The sequence below is a fragment of the Micromesistius poutassou genome (genome assembly GCF_964030765.1).
Source record: "Micromesistius poutassou genome assembly, chromosome: 23".
NCBI classification, from domain to species: domain Eukaryota; kingdom Metazoa; phylum Chordata; class Actinopteri; order Gadiformes; family Gadidae; genus Micromesistius; species Micromesistius poutassou.
Window position 1 is genome coordinate 5,370,572 of NC_140293.1, and position 17,411 is coordinate 5,387,982.

General features: G+C 47.2%; 3 protein-coding genes across 5 annotated transcripts; 2 read left to right on the forward strand and 1 right to left on the reverse strand.

The window, feature by feature from the left end:
- The first annotated feature begins 280 nt into the window (after window positions 1–280).
- gps2 (G protein pathway suppressor 2) lies at window positions 281–4,899 on the forward strand. Of its 3 annotated transcripts, none has more exons than XM_084487395.1 (11): window positions 281–429; window positions 753–870; window positions 985–1,094; window positions 1,310–1,425; window positions 1,560–1,639; window positions 1,764–1,843; window positions 2,387–2,564; window positions 3,068–3,151; window positions 3,236–3,312; window positions 3,944–4,039; window positions 4,429–4,899. In XM_084487395.1, exons 2-11 carry the CDS (start codon window positions 777–779, stop codon window positions 4,519–4,521), a joined length of 1,008 nt encoding a protein of 335 aa, XP_084343521.1. In that variant the 5' UTR covers window positions 281–429; window positions 753–776; the 3' UTR covers window positions 4,522–4,899. The 3 variants fall into 3 exon arrangements, with proteins under 3 accessions (XP_084343521.1, XP_084343522.1, XP_084343520.1); XM_084487396.1 differs by having other exon boundaries at window positions 1,310–1,422; XM_084487394.1 differs by having other exon boundaries at window positions 753–1,094.
- LOC311368593 (eukaryotic translation initiation factor 5A-1-like) lies at window positions 4,897–9,925 on the reverse strand. Its single transcript, XM_084487397.1, has 6 exons — window positions 9,623–9,925; window positions 7,254–7,426; window positions 6,798–6,902; window positions 6,556–6,687; window positions 6,106–6,181; window positions 4,897–5,590 (listed from the first exon to the last, which is right to left on the reverse strand). Exons 2-5 carry the CDS (start codon window positions 7,413–7,415, stop codon window positions 6,119–6,121), a joined length of 462 nt encoding a protein of 153 aa, XP_084343523.1. The 5' UTR covers window positions 7,416–7,426; window positions 9,623–9,925; the 3' UTR covers window positions 4,897–5,590; window positions 6,106–6,118.
- Window positions 9,926–14,076: 4,151 nt separating this feature from the next.
- On the forward strand, window positions 14,077–16,958 carry LOC311368817 (Y-box-binding protein 2-A-like; the record flags this gene model as incomplete). Its single annotated transcript, XM_084487586.1, is given in 10 exon segments — window positions 14,077–14,155; window positions 14,536–14,599; window positions 14,717–14,750; window positions 14,855–15,025; window positions 15,109–15,348; window positions 15,824–15,903; window positions 16,104–16,209; window positions 16,211–16,387; window positions 16,624–16,764; window positions 16,923–16,958. Coding segments are annotated over 10 exon segments (1,128 nt in total).
- Between the last annotated feature and the right edge of the window lie 453 nt (window positions 16,959–17,411).

Below are 17,411 nucleotides of genomic sequence, written 5' to 3' on the forward strand. Positions count from 1 at the left end.
TTTATTTCCTTAGCATTGGAATTTTGCTGAATCATCTATGCCTACCAATTTGGTTTAAGGTTTTTCAAGCATACCTTATATATCACCTTATAACATACCTTTCACATCGAGATCTGATTTATTTTGTATCATTAAAAATAATATTGGTTGGAAGTTATATATCATACGCTTTGCATTTAATGTTTTGCCTACAATGGGTGTTGCAACATTCATGCCGTAATAAACTACACCCCCCAGAATGCCGTTGTAAGGAAAACCCGATGTAATCTTTGACCCGGAAGTGCACTATAACAATATTTACGTCCTGCAGCGAAGTTTGAACCTTAATTGGTTGAATATCTATTTTAAACAAAGTATACATCAAGACTCACTATAATCCAAGTATCCCGACGGTGACATTTATGGTAAACGACCCATACAACAACGAAAGTAAGACGCCCTTTCTATACGATTGTCACACTGCTTAAGACTACAATGTACCGCTGAAGCTAAGGTTAGCTTAGCTGTCAAGTTAGCACGGCACCATTTTTATAACACAAATGTTACAGTAAACGATGCAATTTCACCTCTACTCCTTATTTAAAATGCCTACCAATAACACCAAGCTAAGTATTGGACGCCATAGTTAGATTGGGTACAACGTTACAATCGATGCATTAAGAGTAGGAATTTTCCACCGGAAAACCGCCTTTCAAACGCAGTTTCCACGCACGTCTCATTGTGACCCTGTTGTGTCTTCTTCTCCTGGGAAGCTGGCACCACCACTACCCGTCACCATGCCCGCTTTGCTGGAGAGACCGAAGCTTTCCAACGCGATGGCCCGAGCCCTCCATAAGCACATCATGAGGGAAAGAGAACGCAAGAGACAAGGTCGTTGTTGTTTAAATATGTCTTCATTTTTTTTGGTTCGCTCCCGTAAATTCGAGATCACGAAGCATGTACGTGACACTTACCTTGCATCGCTCAAATCTGTCCATGGTGTAGAGGAAGAGGAGGTGGACAAAATGATGGAGCAGAAGATGAAGGAGGAGGAGGAGAGAAAACGAACGAAAGAAATAGAAGAGAGGATGTCACTGGAGGAAACCAAAGAGCAGGTTGGAAAGAAATGGACACGAGGAGACGCAAACTGCAGTAATGTATCACCGAGATAGACTTAAGTTTGTAAAATATCACCAATATTCTCTTAGTCACAGGTGGCACCCCTACTTTGTAGCGCATCCACGACCACAGAAAACAAACAAAGGACCGTAGCGCAGCCGTCACAACCCGGGCACTGACTACTGTCTTCCTATCTCCCTTTGCTGTGCAGGTGATGAAGATGGGCGAGAAGCTGCAGGGCCTGCAGGAGGAGAAGCACCAGCTCTTCCTGCAGCTCAAGAAGGTGCTCCACGAGGAGGAGAAGCGACGCCGGAAGGAGCAGAGGTAGTGAGTGACTTTGTACAGCGCCCGTAACACCACCTTCCAGCCGACCACGGCATACGCTTTGTATTCACTGGAGTGCGTGTTCTGCTTGCTCCCCGACCCCCTACCCCGCTCCACCCTGACTCTACCCCAACTAGTGACATCACAACACTGACCTCCGCCAGCTACCAGCCCAGTCTGCCCATGCACTCAGGGCAGCACCTCCTCAGCATTCAAGGTGAGAGCTTCCACTTTTCCTCACCCTCCCCTCGCTCCATCTTCTCCTCCTCTCTCGTCGTTCGTACTCAGGTTTGGTCTCGTTCATCATGTTGTTCTGACTATTTTTTTTCCCCCTCTTCTAGGCAGTCCAGTCAGCCATAGTCGGCCTGGGGCCTTGCTGGGTGAACGCAGTAAACAGCTCTTCCCAACACCTGTGATCCCTGTAAGTGCAATAGCTATTATTTGAACAGCAAGGATGTTTTAGTGCATTATTGGTTTAGTTACGTTTAGTTGGTTTAGTTAGTTACATGCAAAACTTCATGGTCAAACGATGCGAGGCAGGTATGTGCAAATATTCACATTGACCGACTACTGGGATGCGTCAAACGGCGTTTCATATTATATTGTTCTCGCATACAATGTTATCCATCAGTTGGCATTTTTATGCCCGAAAATATAGATTTTTTTAATGTTTAAATTTTTGGGCTGAAATTAAAATAACCTGTGGGATTATTCATCGGTTTCTGTTAGTTCTTTTAGTAGCAGTTGCAGTTTATCATAGTCCACACTAGGCGGCACTACTCAGTGTCCCATACCTAGAATAGTAATTTGCATATCTATTCATGTACCAGCATGTTCTGAGGGAACGGCTAGTGAGAAGACCCCCCCCCCCCCATTATGTCCTCGCTCGGCGGGAATCTTTGGCACACCCACCATGACTTCCGTTCACCTCCCCACCTCCCCCCCCCCCCCCCCCCCCCATCAGGGACGCCACTACCAGAGCCAGCCGGGGTTCAGCACCGGCCCGGCGGAACACGGCCAGTTCAGTGGGAGCCAGGGGGTGCACGAGCCCTACAGTGTGGCCCAGTCCCAGCACCCCTCCAGCTACGCCCCCGGACCCTCCTCCGTTCCCGTCAGCTTCGCCGGCAGCTCCACCATCAGAGGTGCGCCGGTCTCGTGTCTTTAAGAGCGGCCCATTGGCTCGTGGCAAAAACCGTAGGCCCTCTTGACGACACAGGATTTAAAGACCTAGGTTGTGAATGCTATCATTCACATGTAGTTGTCAGTTATTCCTTCTTGTGAAGTTTAGGATATCAAAGTTCAAAATCAGTTTTTTGTCAATTCCAAAATATGTGCAAGACAAATAGATTAATCAAAATTGCGCTTGTCTCTGACCCATGGTGCAATAAGTAGAAAAGGATTAAATTAGGGGAAATAAAATAAGTAATATTTACAATAAATAAATTCTAAATAGTGCAAAGTAATTCTGAATAGTGCAAAGGTAGGCAAAACGGTGTATATATACAATAAAGTTTAAAAAAGTAAATCGTCCAGGGTTCTTGGGGGCAAATATCCCCTTGTGGTTCGCACACAAACTCGGTCCGATCAGTCTGATCTTTAGGGTTCTAACTGTACTGTGTGTTGTCTACTGGTCCCCCACTACTAGGTGCATCTGCGTTCCAGGCCATGCAGTATTTACCCCACCAGCAGCCCGGCTACCCGGTCCACAGCCACTTCACCTCCCAGCCCGGTCAGTACTGAGACCCTCCACGGCCGTCCACACTACAACTGTAATGTGAAAGCCCAGGAAGGTGACTCCTCATTTGTTTTGCAGGCTTCATCCCTGGAGCAGGTATATCCCTGCAGAAGCAGCTGGAACACGCCAACCAACAGTCAGGCTTCACTGACGCCGTGAGTCCACCCAGAGATAACCACAAAAGAGCATTGATGCCACGTGTGACTGTGCTAACCACATGTGACAGCTGAAGTTATATATAATTGCTAGGGTGAACAGAGTTTGGCTCTTCAAGGCCTACCCCTGTTTATTTGATTATTGTTTATTAATGTTGATGTGAGATTTGGCGTTCGTTGTGACTACATGGACAGGATATTATACAGAGGAAGAGCAAGTGATGTGTACTTAAAAGTGCTATAGGTAAGGTTTAAGAGCTATGATGACTTTAATGTAAGAAATGCCAAAGCGATTCTTCAGCTGTTAAGTGAGTGTAATGCTCTGTGACTCAGCACGGTTGCCTGCTTCCAAACAAGGCTATCGATTTGAGTTGGATTATTTCAAACCAATCAGGGCATCTCAATATTTTCCTCTCGCTTTTTGCCTCCTGTTTAGAACGTAAATATCACCTACACCTTTAAAGTACCGCTGCAGATTAGTAGAGGGATTTAACGCACAAACCTGGAAGAGATGACGTGATTGTGCTATAGAGTACCCTTGTAATTTAGACCCAATGAAAGGAAATACTGTTAAATTGCCCCCCCCATTTCTTGATCAAAGCCTGGCTCTCCTGTGGTTACCGTCCTGCAGGGAGCTCTGAGACCCATGCACCCCCAGGCCCTCCACGCCACGGCCTCAGGCCTGCTGCCTACGCCGTCAATGGCGGTCCAAATCCCTAGCGCCAAGGTGAGTCTAATCAAATGTGTGTTTAGGGTAGTATGCAGAATGATTGTTTGATACGTTTATTTAGTCTCTCAAATCAAATCATGGCAAGCACACACACTTAACTTACCTTGTCTGACAAACTAAAGTACACATTTCTTTGTGTACTTAAAAAAAAAACGATATGGTGGATAAGTCCAATGTTGCACTATGCTGTCATTGCCCCTATTATCAACTATCTAAAGAATCCCTATGAATCAGGTTATTCTTCTCAGCCACCGACTGTTAATCATTTACCGTGCTAACAGTAAACCGCATAACCCAGCGGTGGGGTTTCCCATACTATCAAACTTTGACAGCCTCAGAGCGTGCTCACTGACCAGGCTCTTAAACACGTGTCCCTCCTCTGCCAGGCGCCATTCCAGGGCTCTCCCCAAGCCGCTCCTCGCCACGCCTTCCTCTCCCACCCCCAGGGAGCACAAAGGTTCTATCACCACGGCAAGTAGTCCACCCCCCTCCCCCACCGAGGGAGATCCAGACGACGCCCCGATGCGGAGCCTGTATGGACAAGTCCGAGGGGGGGGAGGGGGGGGTGTGTGTGTATGTCCCCCACGGACGAGTTTAGTTGTCAAATAATGCTTGTTTCTCCTTTTTAACGTCTTGTCTCATGACTGTCACCTTTACTGGTTTTTATTTAGTTGAATATGTTCCCGTTATTTTTCAAATGTTCCCGTTATCTTTTTCAAAAGTTTGATAGTGTCACTGTTCCAGAGACATGGCTTTTGTATTTGAGCGATATTTCTTTATTTCGTACTGAAAGCCAATGAGACGACGTCGGATCTCTTGACCTTGCTTTGAAATAAAAGAACAAACCACAGTAACAATTTGCATGGTCTTTAATTTCGGCTGGGGAGACATTCTGCACAGTTGGGACATTTCTATGAACAAGTCAGGATACCAAAACGCCACGACACTTCACTAATGAATCCTAGCACAAAGTTAGAACACATCAGGACACACCGGTTCCCTTCGACGAATGTGGTCCCGTCTTTTCTCCAACCTGTTCCATTCGCGCCCCGTCTAAGGCCGTTTCAAAGCAATAGATAACGATAATGATGGCTGGGTCACTGGGTCCTCGTACGAGGAGTGCCCAGTAGTGTTTTTACGAGGCGCGCTTTGAATACCCACCATGCTGTTAATCTCTAAAGACACCTGGTTCTGCTGTTTCAAGTGGGTTTATTTTTTAATAGACAGGGCGATATACAAGTGAAGAAACAAGACAAGAAATGCAAAGCAAAAACACACAACATCCACTTTGAAGGACAATGTTGATTCCGCAGGTTGGCGTATAGTTTATCGCTGTGCACTTGAATGTACTCCAACGAAAATACAAAAACGGAACTAATCAGAGCCCTTGATAAATCGGGGACCAATCGAAACAAATGTTTTTACTGTCATGACATTGTCATATGCATGTGTAAAGGAGACAAGGAAGTATAAAGGAATGGAGAATTAGTGGGCCGGGAAGCAGTCCCTCCTGTACTCTCCCCAGGTTCACATCCATCTTGTTTGCCCCTGAAACAAAGAAGGCCGTTTAAGGAGATGAGAGAGGGCCGTTTCTGTGGCAATTGGTGCCGGGTTAACTGCAAATTAGGACAAACAGGTGGTAGTAATGCTAATCATGAATTAAAGGCAACATATTACACCACCAGGTGTGAGTGTGATTAGCCATTAGAAGCCGTTTTGAAAATCTAGGTGGACATGCCCACCTGTGATGTCAGAAGCGGCACATTTTCAAAACGGCTTGTAATGGCTAATCACACTCCCACCTGGTGGTATAACGTCCCCTATAATAAAGTGCTTTTCAAGACACCCAACGCGGTTTATATATCTAGTGTCTGGGATTAGAGGGGTACGAACACCATCCAATGGACTGCTTCTGTTGGGATTGTCCCCGTAACGAAACCGGTTGAACTAGGAAAGCCATAGCGTGATCATAGGTTTAACTCCCTCTGATCGGGGGTCGGCTTGGGGGGGGGGGGATTGATACACGGCTGGGTGCAGGTACACATGGAGCTCTGTCGATTTACCTGCGGTTGCCATTTATTCGTTCAGAACCTTGGTGCCGACAGCGGCCTCTTCCCCCATCGCGGTCTGAATGGTGACCTGGACAGGGAGAAAATACACGGACGTTAAGGAAAGGGCTTGTCAGCAATCGGTGCACTGGTGATTACTTGTGCCTTGTTTGACCCCCATAACACTGTAGCATGATAAAATACCACTGATACTATTTTTAAGATCATTCTAACCTGTTCAAAACTACAAAATAAATATGTTTTGGGTTAAATTGAGAACAGGTCCATTTTTGCCATAGTACTCCCTCTAGTTTCAAATATGCCCATTTGAAGAAGTTTGGCGTGTATGCAAGGGCTCATACTGGACTGGGTGGATATGAAAGCACTCGACTCCACCCGAGGTTACTTGGAGGACGAGTGCGTATGCAGTTTTTCAGATCCTGTAAACGTTGTGCTGATACTGACCATAAAACTGTCCCCTGCTTCAAACTTGCTCTGGATCTCCTTGCCCAGATCGTTGGTGGGCAGTTTGAGGTCCTCTTTCTGGTCTCCGTTGTCCTTAAGCAAGGACATGTAGCCATCTTCCAGCCCAACCATCTGGGGGAGAGAGAGAGACACAAAGAAAGAAAGAGAGAGATGACGTCAATGAAAAGGCAGATTGAATAAAACAAGGTTTTCACAAAACGTACACACAAGCACACACCCACCTGGTAATCCAGTCTGGTGACGTTAGGGACGTCCATGTTGTGTGTGGATGGACAGATATCCTCGTACTTCTTTCCATTGAAGATATCTATACCAACCATGTGGACCTGCACAACAGATAAAACATACGTGTTCAAAATAACTATATGCACAATATTCTGACAAAGACAAAAAACCTTTTGTTAGGGGTGAACTACACACAAACAGACATTAATAGTACAACTATTGTCCTGTGATTTAAAGTCCTGTCACAATAGATAGCAAAAAAATAATAATGCTTGGACACAAGCCAAATCAAGAAAGGCAAAACAATGACGAGGTGGATAGTTAGCAGCAATGTCCCTCCTTCCTTACAGACAAGGACAATGATGGCCTACGCAGGCGTACCAACTCAGGTTAGCTCAGGTCTTGGCATCATTAGCCTCTCATACGGTCCCATCCTTTGCCCACAGACTGACCTTAGCATGGCCGTGCTTGCCGGTCTTGGAGGTGGACATCTCAACGATCTTGCAGGGTCGGCCTTTCAGCACCACGTGCCCGTTTTTGCGCAGGGATGAGCATTGCATGGGGAAGGTGGTGGACGCCCCAGAATCCGCCTTGTGGAACTCAGTGTCTTGCATGGTTGCTGAATCTGCCATGTTTGAGGGACAAGAAGACAAAGAGTGAGTCAAGTTAATGGCCCAATTGGTTATTGCTTTGATAATCAAAAACGGATAAACGGATACCAAACTGAGCACATTTTGGCGTGTATACATTGTCCGCTCGCCGTTATGCAATGGTACCGGGAGTTGGGCTGGCATGATTAATGGCCTCGAGTCAGTATGTTTGCATGCACAGCAAAAACCTGTTAAAGCTGTATTTTGATATCTGCCTACAGCACGTTTGCGCAGATCCATGTCCCAAACATGACCGGATCTTCAGAGCTGCTTACATGCAAATTCTGCCGCGCGTAAAAGTTGTACAGATTTTGAAAGTATTCAGTCAGAAAAAAAATAAAAACCAACCCTCCCCTCAGACCTCCCTCCAAAACCACTCCCTCAAAATGCATGACTAGCTTGCTAGCTTTAGCAATAGGTTGCGAGGCCTTATGGAAGACTACAGTCATGGGTAATGAATGCATAGGCAAAGAGTACATGTAGGTAAGCTATCCGACCATCTAATTTGGGTTGGATGCTACAAACCAAAGCAGCTACCTGATTTTTTGTCAGAGCAAAATAAAAAAAATAAAAAACCATTCTGTTGGTATGTTAAGAAAAAAAAAAAGCAAAATAAATTGCACACCCTAGCTTCAATATGAATACTTAGTAGCCAAAGGACATGCAGTACAAACGCCCAACATATTATGGGAGGAGACAAATATTTTGGCTGTCAATCCAAAGTACATGCTGCACTTTACTAGGGCGGAAGGTTTATAATATCCTGCCCTTTTGAATCTTCCCTACAGCAGCTTTAATGCAGGGGTCCATGGTCAATTACCCAGATCAACATACAAGTTTATCCTGTCATTCAATTGAAGTGACGGGCCGGCTATAACCACAATACCATGAAATTGAATGCGATGGCTAGGCCATTAAAAAGTTGTAGTATTATAGTATGTATTTGATGCACCAGCTGTGTTTCTGTGTGCGTATGGCGTGAATAAATTATTTCGGGTTAATTCATTAAACTGATTTAATACACCCACACAGAGCCGGTAAAGGTGTTAACGCAACATAATACATATACAGATAGTCTTATCTGGCTGTCCGGACTGAGTTTGGGACCTTTGGAAAAAAGGGTACGTGGCAGTGTGGGACCCGGGTTATTACCTCTACCCAGGTTCAAACCCGGGTTTTTCTGCGGGATGTAAATCCTACCGATTGTCCCGTAGCTCTCCTATGTACTGCAATCCACACTCCCCAGATCCATAAAGCCAAGTTCTACCCGTAAGCTTTTTACCTTAGTACAAAACAGCACAAGCTGGAAAAAGTCTCACTCTTATCACTAACTTATGCCTAAGCTAACAAACACCTTGGGCCACCGCCACTACATTCATCGGCTCACACACGTACACCCACTCCGCTCGGAGGGGGTACAGGCCGTCCGCAAACAAGAGCTGGCCGCAGTGTGCAGACGGAATATAACTCCACGAAGTGCTTATGTCATGCATTGCTGATAAATTGGCACCACTGGGTTGTCCGCAGTGCTAAGGCCGTGGCCTAGTGCGCATAAAACGTGCCTCGGAGCCCTGAGCTGGCCACATGGGCCGAGGCCCTCCGGAGAGCGAGGGGGGCTCTTTGTTAATAAAAAAAAAAACCTTCGGTGTAACGTGGCCCGTCCACCGTGCGGTTATAAATAGTGCGGTTACGACAGGCCAGGCGGTAATTCCCGTCAATGAAACGCACGTTTGAACACCACCGCACTCAGAAAAAAAACGCAGCGAGTGACGCTAAGCTAACAGGCTACACGTCGCGTGGTGGCTACAACGTGATCGCTGAAAAACCCGAACAACAAAACAAGTTACGTCGCGCTACCGACGCCCGTCGGAAAGACTGCGTAAATTTAGCGTAACATCGTATTTAGTAGCAAAACGTGCATTTTTAATGCTCTAAACACTCCTGCATGGCGCCTTTTTGTTGTTATTACCCGGTGTGCTCGCTCCACCGCGGTACGGATCGTTTATGGTACGGTAGTTCGTGGCCCACTGGGACATTAGCACATGTACACATTTTTTTTTTCGTGCGGGGCTATATTATCTTAATAAAGTGTCTCTCGAAAGACGGCTGCACGATATAACCTCTGCTATACTCACACGCCCCGAAACTGGACGTTATCGGGTCAGACTTACCGGATGATACCGCGACTCCTTGGGTGTTTTATTCCTAACGGTCTGTCAAACCCTACTGAACGATGGCTCCTCTTTCTCTGGCCCGGATATCCGCACTATATGTCGTGTAGTGAGTGGTCTGCCGCCGGTGTCTCCCTTGCAGTGCTGCTGCAGCGCCGATCCTTTCGCTCCTCAAGCGGGTTAAGGGTTTTATTATTATTTTTAATCCAGGCGTTTTTCACTGGCGTGTCCTTTTTACTGCACGAATGCAGTACCTCAGATGTTGAGCTGAACGTAGGCCACACAACAGCTCAAAAAAAGAAAAGGGATAGCCGTGTTCCAGACTTATATCTTCTTCTGCTTCCTCTTTAGTTCAGGGGAGGATAGAGAATCAGCGTTATAAACTGATACCGCCACCTGCTGTACCAGAGTTTATAATCACAGCTTTACATAGGCCTACAGTATATCAACAATATTAAATTCCACTTGCTCATCCTAATTTATTGATTGAGAAACCTAAATAGTACTTTATTGACCTCCCCTATCTCCTGTGACCAAGATCCCGTCCCGCCCAGTCTCTGTGGGCAGGGAGTCAGGGACTATCTATTACTGTCCATTGCAAAACATTTTCCTTTTTATATGGCATTTTGGACCATTGAATATAAAACATTGGTCCACTCGTTTGCATGCAAGGCAAGCACACATTTTTGTTAGGGTTATCCTGGTGTCTCTTTGGAAAGTATCACCTAGTTTTTGTTATGGATGGTATAAATGACAAATGTCAGGCCTGGTCAGTGGCGCCCATGGGCATACATTGGTAAGAGGATGGAGTGTTGGTAATATAGACGTTGTTGGGTCAGCTGATCACACAGTTATGGTTAACATGTTATTGACCTGGCCAGTCATGTGGTCACACTGAGACACTTCCGGTGAAGGATGCGTTTTGCCTATGTGTGATGTATGATTTTTATTTCCAAGAAAGCTTGGTTTGTTCTGTCTGACTTTTTCAGTTGGTCTGCTATTGGACAATAGCATAGTAACATACTATTGTTAAGACCACCCTCTGAGGAGTAGGTCAGAGACAATCAGATAAACTACTATATTCAACTGAATGAAATCTACATTCAGCTGAATGTAACACCTGAATTAATATAGATTTATCAAGTGTTGTTCTTCTCCTGCACTCAGTTTACAATACCACGGTTGGCCACTTGGCAGAACGGCCTAACTTTTCCCTCATTAGCCTGCTTGAGCTAAACTCAGAGTAACCTAAGATCACAGAATTTTATTTCAACATATGAGGACATCATACTGAACTGTACTTGTACTTGTGCTGCTATGTAATGTTCCAAGTAGACTTGTAGATGTGCAAGGCAAAGTAAAAAGAATACAATTATACAAACTGACTGTATTGTTCATTGCATTAAACAGATATATATGTATCCATGGACGTATGTATATATATACATATATATATATATATATATATATATATATATATACATATATATATATATATATATATATATATATATATATATATATATATATATATATATATATATATATATATATATATATTTCATACGTGAAATATTAAAGAGATAACCATTTCTTTGGCATTTTTTGGAAAGAAATGTGCATTGAAATTAAAGTATTTATTATACTTGCACACATGGTTTGTAAAAATGTTTGATTCCAACTTTGATTGTATGGTTTGAATATTCACAGTCTCTTTGGTCGAAAAGGTCAACAACGTTGCTTCCTAGTAGTTCCTACACAACTAAAAGAGTTGAAAGGTCTCATCAAAACACGCCCTATCCTGAGGGCTTACGGGGAAACCTCCTCAACAAGGTGAGCATGTTTGGTTGTACTTGTACTCTGGCTTGTTCTTATTTGCCAAGTCTCTCTCTTTCTCTCTCTCTCTCTGTCTGTCTCTCTGTGTGTGTGTCTCTCTCTGTTTCTCTCTCTATTTCTCAGTGTCTTTTTCTGTGTGTGTGTGTGTGTGTGTGTGTGTGTGTCTCTCTCTCTCTCTCTCCCTCCCCCTCTCTCTCTCTCTCCCTCCCCCTCTCTCTCTCTCTCTCTCTCTCTCTCCCTCCCTCTCTCTCTCTCTGTCTGTCTGTCTGTCTGTCTGTCTGTCTTTCTCTGTGTGTGTCTCTCTCTGTATTTCTCTGTCTCTTTTTCTGTGTGTGTGTGTGTCTCTCTCTCTCTCTCCCTCTCCCTCTCTCCCTCTCTCTCTCTCTCTCTCTCTCTCTCTCTCTCTCTCTCTCTCTCTCCCTCTGATCGTTTCGAGTGAGTGTGCAGGGAGGGGGAGAGAGGAGGAAAACCCTGCTGTTTGCATTGTCATCTTCAGGAGCGAAGGACGCCCCCCCCCCCCCCCCACCCCACCCCCAAACACCACCGTTCGAAATAGCACCACCTCTGCTGCTGCGGCCCCTCTGCCCCCTGGGAGTGGCAGACCATATAGAAAAACCTGACATAGCGCCACCGCCTTATAGGTATTTCTTGGGTGTGTCCGTGCTGACTCACTGATGCCCGTCATCCGGTTCCACAGCTGCAGCTGCTTTGTTGACGTTCTGCTCAGCTCTGCGTCGCCGCAGTCTGCGCTCAACCATCACTCTCTGTCAGCTCTCCTTGTAGCTGTTCTTTGCAGCAAGCCGCTCCTCCGCTCAGCCCCAATGTATTGGTCCTCACTGATCCAGGGCCTGTTGTTAGGAGCCGTTGCACGTAGAACAGTGGGCCTTTACGTACATTTATAAGGCCTGTGATGTGATGTGAAAAAAAGCTCAAAGAAAGAGGTGCATCCCTGGGCACGCTGCCATATTATGCCGGCCAATCAGCAAACACCAGCGCGTGACGTAATGGATGCAGAAACCGTGTCCTTTTTGGAAATTCTACAATGGCTTGATTGTGTGTACAAACACAAACATATGCCCATGGTGCAGTACAACTCTAGGGCTTGTACATCGTGTCGTCACATTGCAATGGTGAACACCACCATTTTGGGAGCATAGGAATGTTAGTTATTATGTTGGGACTTAGTCTTTGGTCATTGTTTAGTGACTCATCGTGAAATGATTTGTAATTATAGGGAGACATTGTTGTGTTGGAAACTTCTGCAGCTTTTCTCATGCGAGACGTGGCAAGACATAAGCCAAGGTTACGGTGTATTTATGTTGATTTAGGATTTTACAGTACAACTCATTAAGTATCTCCGACCCAACATCCCATGATGCATTCTGTGGTGAAACATTTTTGACATACACACTAAAACAGGCACATACAGCAGGGGTAACGGCCCACACAATCCCCATCCTGGGACCGGGCCAGGGTGGGCGGGGGCTGGATGGCTTGGTGCCACTACACATGGAGCTCTGTACATTTACCGTCTGTTGCCTTGAACTAGTCTCACAAAACAGACTTTAGACTAGCTGGTTCTTCCACATTCTTTTCCCTTTCAAACTCAGGGCGCATGCTGTGACGGTCAAGCAGAATACCAGGCAAACAACTGTGCAAAATACCAGTCTGGTTGGTCATCTAAAGTCTCTCCCCCCTCCCCCCCCCCCCCCCGTCAGTGTTTTCATGGCCATGGAGAAGGACATGGGCGGGGGCGTGTTTGCGGAGTCGAAGATGCTGCCCGTTAAAGCCATCACTCTGCCCATGTGCGTGATGGTCAAGCAAGGTCCAGCCAGGCCTCTGGGCGGGCTTCACAGGCGTCAGGGCGACCTCCAGACTTTCTTACCCAAAGCTTATACTTACCAGACCAGCTGTTGTGTAAACAGACGGTAAATGGCTCTAGGTCCTGAGTGACTGGCGACTGTGACTGACGGTATGGCTCCACTCTTTTCTTGTGCTCCTTGCTGTAGGATTTAAAGCATGACACACTATAAACTATCATTTACTACAGTCACACACAGAGAACTCCCTTCAACAAAGAACACTGTAATTATGGACTTGACTTTGTGAATGAAACTGCAAATGTTTGGAAAGACTTGTGAACCATTGCAAGTCTGTGCTTCATAATTTGCAAGAAAATATTTAGAACTCCACATTGAGGAGTTCAAACCCGCCATTGTGTTTTCTTTAAAGCAGGCAGTTGGGACACTAAAGAGAACTTTATAATGGTTTCCCTCTCATAGAGGGGCCCTTTATACTTTCACTTTAAAAAAAAAAAAAAAAAAAAAAAACGAACAAAAAATTAAGTAGCCCTCATCAATTACCCAACAGATTCATATGAATCCACATTCAAGATTGAATTAAACCTAATGAATTCTCATGAACACACGGAGGGCCGCTTGCTCGATCAAGCTCAGCCTTTCAATTGCCGACCCCACGTAGCCAATGAAAAGCGTTCGTGTAACCAATATGGGCGTGGCTTATGGGCGACGCCGAACTCACTTCCATAAAGAGCAAGCGGTGGACGTACATCGGGTTCGGAGAGAAGTGATAAAACAAAATATAATTCTGAAGTGATAATGACTGACACCGAAGCGCAAAGCGCTTCTCCGCCGGCACTGGTGGAAGATAATCCTCAACCTGAGAGGAAAACCATAGGTAGGGTTTGAGAACTGCAACATGTTCACAACATTCTAAACACTTTTTTAATTTTTTTTATTTTATAATTTATACATTTGGATTTGGTAGATAACTAATTGGTTGGCTTCACAGTGAACCCAAGCGATGGCACCCCGGTCTGTGGGCGAAATACTTTTCCGTTTTTAAGTTGTCTCACTGTCAGTGTCAAACATTGAATCTTTATATTTTCGGTCATTGCATTCCATTTGTCCGCATTAAAACGGTCCTCATTAACTGTCACGTTGTCCCAGCTGGAGCCTCTGCTCAGTCAGCCGCAGGTGCGAGTGGTTGGATCATAATGAGACCTGAACCACGTGGTTTATTGTATTCACTTATCATTCATTTTTTTTATGTTTTAGCCACGTTGGTCCAAGGCACAGTGAAATGGTTCAATGTGCGGAATGGATATGGCTTCATAAACAGGTAACATTTTCTCTGATCAAAAGTTTATTTTTGTAAAAATTAGTACATTTTGGAAATGGTGGCATGCAGGCCTGTTGACGGACTAATGCCTAATGCTCACATTCCACTTATCCACAGAAATGACACCAAAGAGGACGTCTTCGTTCATCAGGTAAGTCAAGGGGTCGGTGTCAATCGTGTACAGAGAGTTGCTGAGTGGACGGGTTTAACGCGGCGTCTCCCATCTCTGCGCGCTCGCCCCCCCCCCCCCCCCAGACCGCCATCAAGAAGAACAACCCGCGCAAGTTCCTCCGCAGCGTCGGCGACGGCGAAGTCGTAGAGTTTGACGTGATCGAGGCGGCCAAGGTCAGAGTCGACCCTAGAGCAAAGGGCGCGTTCCAACAGTCCACCCTAGAGCAATGGGCATGTTCCACCAAACCTATCCATGTCACCCTTTCATCTCATCCTTTTCTAGTCATTTCCTTCTAAACCCAGACCCCGTCTCTCTCTCCGCGTTGCTCTCCCCGCAGGGCTCCGAAGCGGCCAACGTCACCGGGCCCGGCGGCGTTCCGGTCAAGGGCAGCCGCTACGCGCCCAACAAGCGCCGCTTCAGACGACGCTTCTTCCCCCGCAGCCCCAACCCCGAGGACCCGGACAAGGCGCCTGCCGACCAGGACCACCCCCCCGCCTCTGACGGGGAGGGCCGGCCGGAGGCCGAGGCGGCGCGGCCGGCCCCCAGGCGTCGCGGGCCCCGCAAACCACGACTAGAGGTGCGACCGCCGTCCACAACCTCGTCCCTCCACCTCATCTGTCCGACCTCTTCCATGTTCGCGCTCCCTCCGCTCCTCTTCCTCCATACACCCCGTCTGTCCCCTCTGCCCGTCTTGCCCCCACGGGGCGAAGAGCATTCTGCTGCCCGTCTCTGGAATTCATTTCCGCCCCCCCCCCCCCAACTTAGAAACAGCGATTCATTGCCCCATTTCAAATCACAAGTCGCAACACGTCGGTATAAAACCGCCCATGCCATCCGCTGCCAATTGCTATGTCTTTTACTGTTTTAATCTTGTTTCTTTTTAATGACTTTTGTGTACCTTTGTGCACACTGTCCTTCGCTGCCGAGAAAGGTGCCTTCAAAATGAATGTGTTATTATCATTATTAACGTCCCTCCTGCGTTCACCCCTTACCTGACGTCGCCCACTGGAACCAGTGACTCTTCTTCTGTCTGTGCTCTGCTGAACTACCAGGGCGAGGGCGTGAGCGGCGAGCCCGCCGAGGGAGACCAGCAGAGGCCCCAGCGCCGGAGGTTCCGCCCCCCCTTCCGAAGGTGACCCATGACCTGTGCTTGAACGGTCGTCCCCCGACCCGCACCTGGGCGGTCCCGCTGCCTCTCGTTGGATATCAATTTGGTCTCTGTCTGTCTCTGTCTGTCTCTGTCTGTCTCTGTCTCTGTCGGTCTCTGTCTCTGTCGGTCTGTCTGTGTCTGTGTCTGTCTGTCTGTCTCGGTCTGTCTGTCTGTCTGTCTAGGCAATTCCGTTCCCGTCCGGCTGCGGAGCTTCAAGGGGAGGAGGAGGAGGAGGAGGAGCAGCAGCAGCAGCAGCAGGAGGAGGAGGAGGGGGGGGGAGGAGGAGGAGGTGGCCCTCCCCCCAGTAGGGGACATCCACACTCACACCCTGCCGCTGTATGTGAAGCCGGCGGAGCCCCCGGGGGGCCCTCCGGGCGACGGGGAGCCGGCGGAGGGCCAGGGCCAGAGGCACCGGCGACAGTTCGGGCGGCGCAGGCAGAGGAACTCTGACTCCTCCGCGTCCAAAGTAACCCCGACTGAAGGATTAGCCCGATTAGAGGCTGTTGATTTGGCATCTATTTTATTGGTAGCCAATTTAAGCCTGAGTTTTGTCAGTTTAAAAGTCCATGGTTGAAGGTTTAATTCTGCAATTTGTTAGCGCTCCATTGTAGCACATCGGCATGATTGAGCAAATCTTCTGCCAGTTTAAGTGAGTGTTTGTTTAAGTGTTTTGCTTTAATTGCTCCGTTTGCTCAATGGCAGAATGGAACAGAGAAATCTGCCTCCGAGCCCAGCACGCCTCCCCCTGCCTCAAAGCCGTCAGACCTCAAGTCCTCGCCAAAGTCGCCAAAGTCCCCCAAGTCCTCGCCAAAGTCCTCTCCCAAAACCACAAAGTCCCCTGAGGCAAGTAGCTCCGCTTTTCAATTGATTGTAACCGTGGCAACCGCTCCCTGACGACGACGGCGGAGGTGTGTAGTTGTGATTCCTCGTTGAACGCGGGCGCACTGTGTGGCACGCGTGGCTCGAAAGTGACCCGACCCTCCTCTTTCGCCGTAAAACAGTCGCCTGCCAAGTCGGTTCCCACGGCAACGGAATGACTCCGGGGAGAGACTCCAGCGTCGCGGTGCCCATGGAAAGAGGTGGGAGCACGGTGATGGGGTGCGTGTGACTCTGGAGTCTGGGGTTGTACTGCCGGTGCAATAGGTCTCACTTTAGCCATAGCTCTGTTGATGTATGCAGTTTGTTAAAAAAAAAAAACTTGTTATGTAGGGAAATTTTATTCTTTAAAGGTCCCATGACATGCCACCAGGTGTGAGTGTGATTGTTCACCGACATGCAGGTGTATAATTCTTCTTATGGTCGTGGTTTGGACGGTCTGGGTCTCTGCACTAATAACCCCTGGCTTTGTGTCCTGCGTTACAGGTCCTAGGGTAGACAAAACTGGGACTGGGTCCACTGCACAACACCTGCACCACTTGCCCCTCGCCTTCGCTCCACACCGCCCCGCCTGCCTCATGTCCCCGGGCCCCGCCCCTCTTGACTCCTCCCGT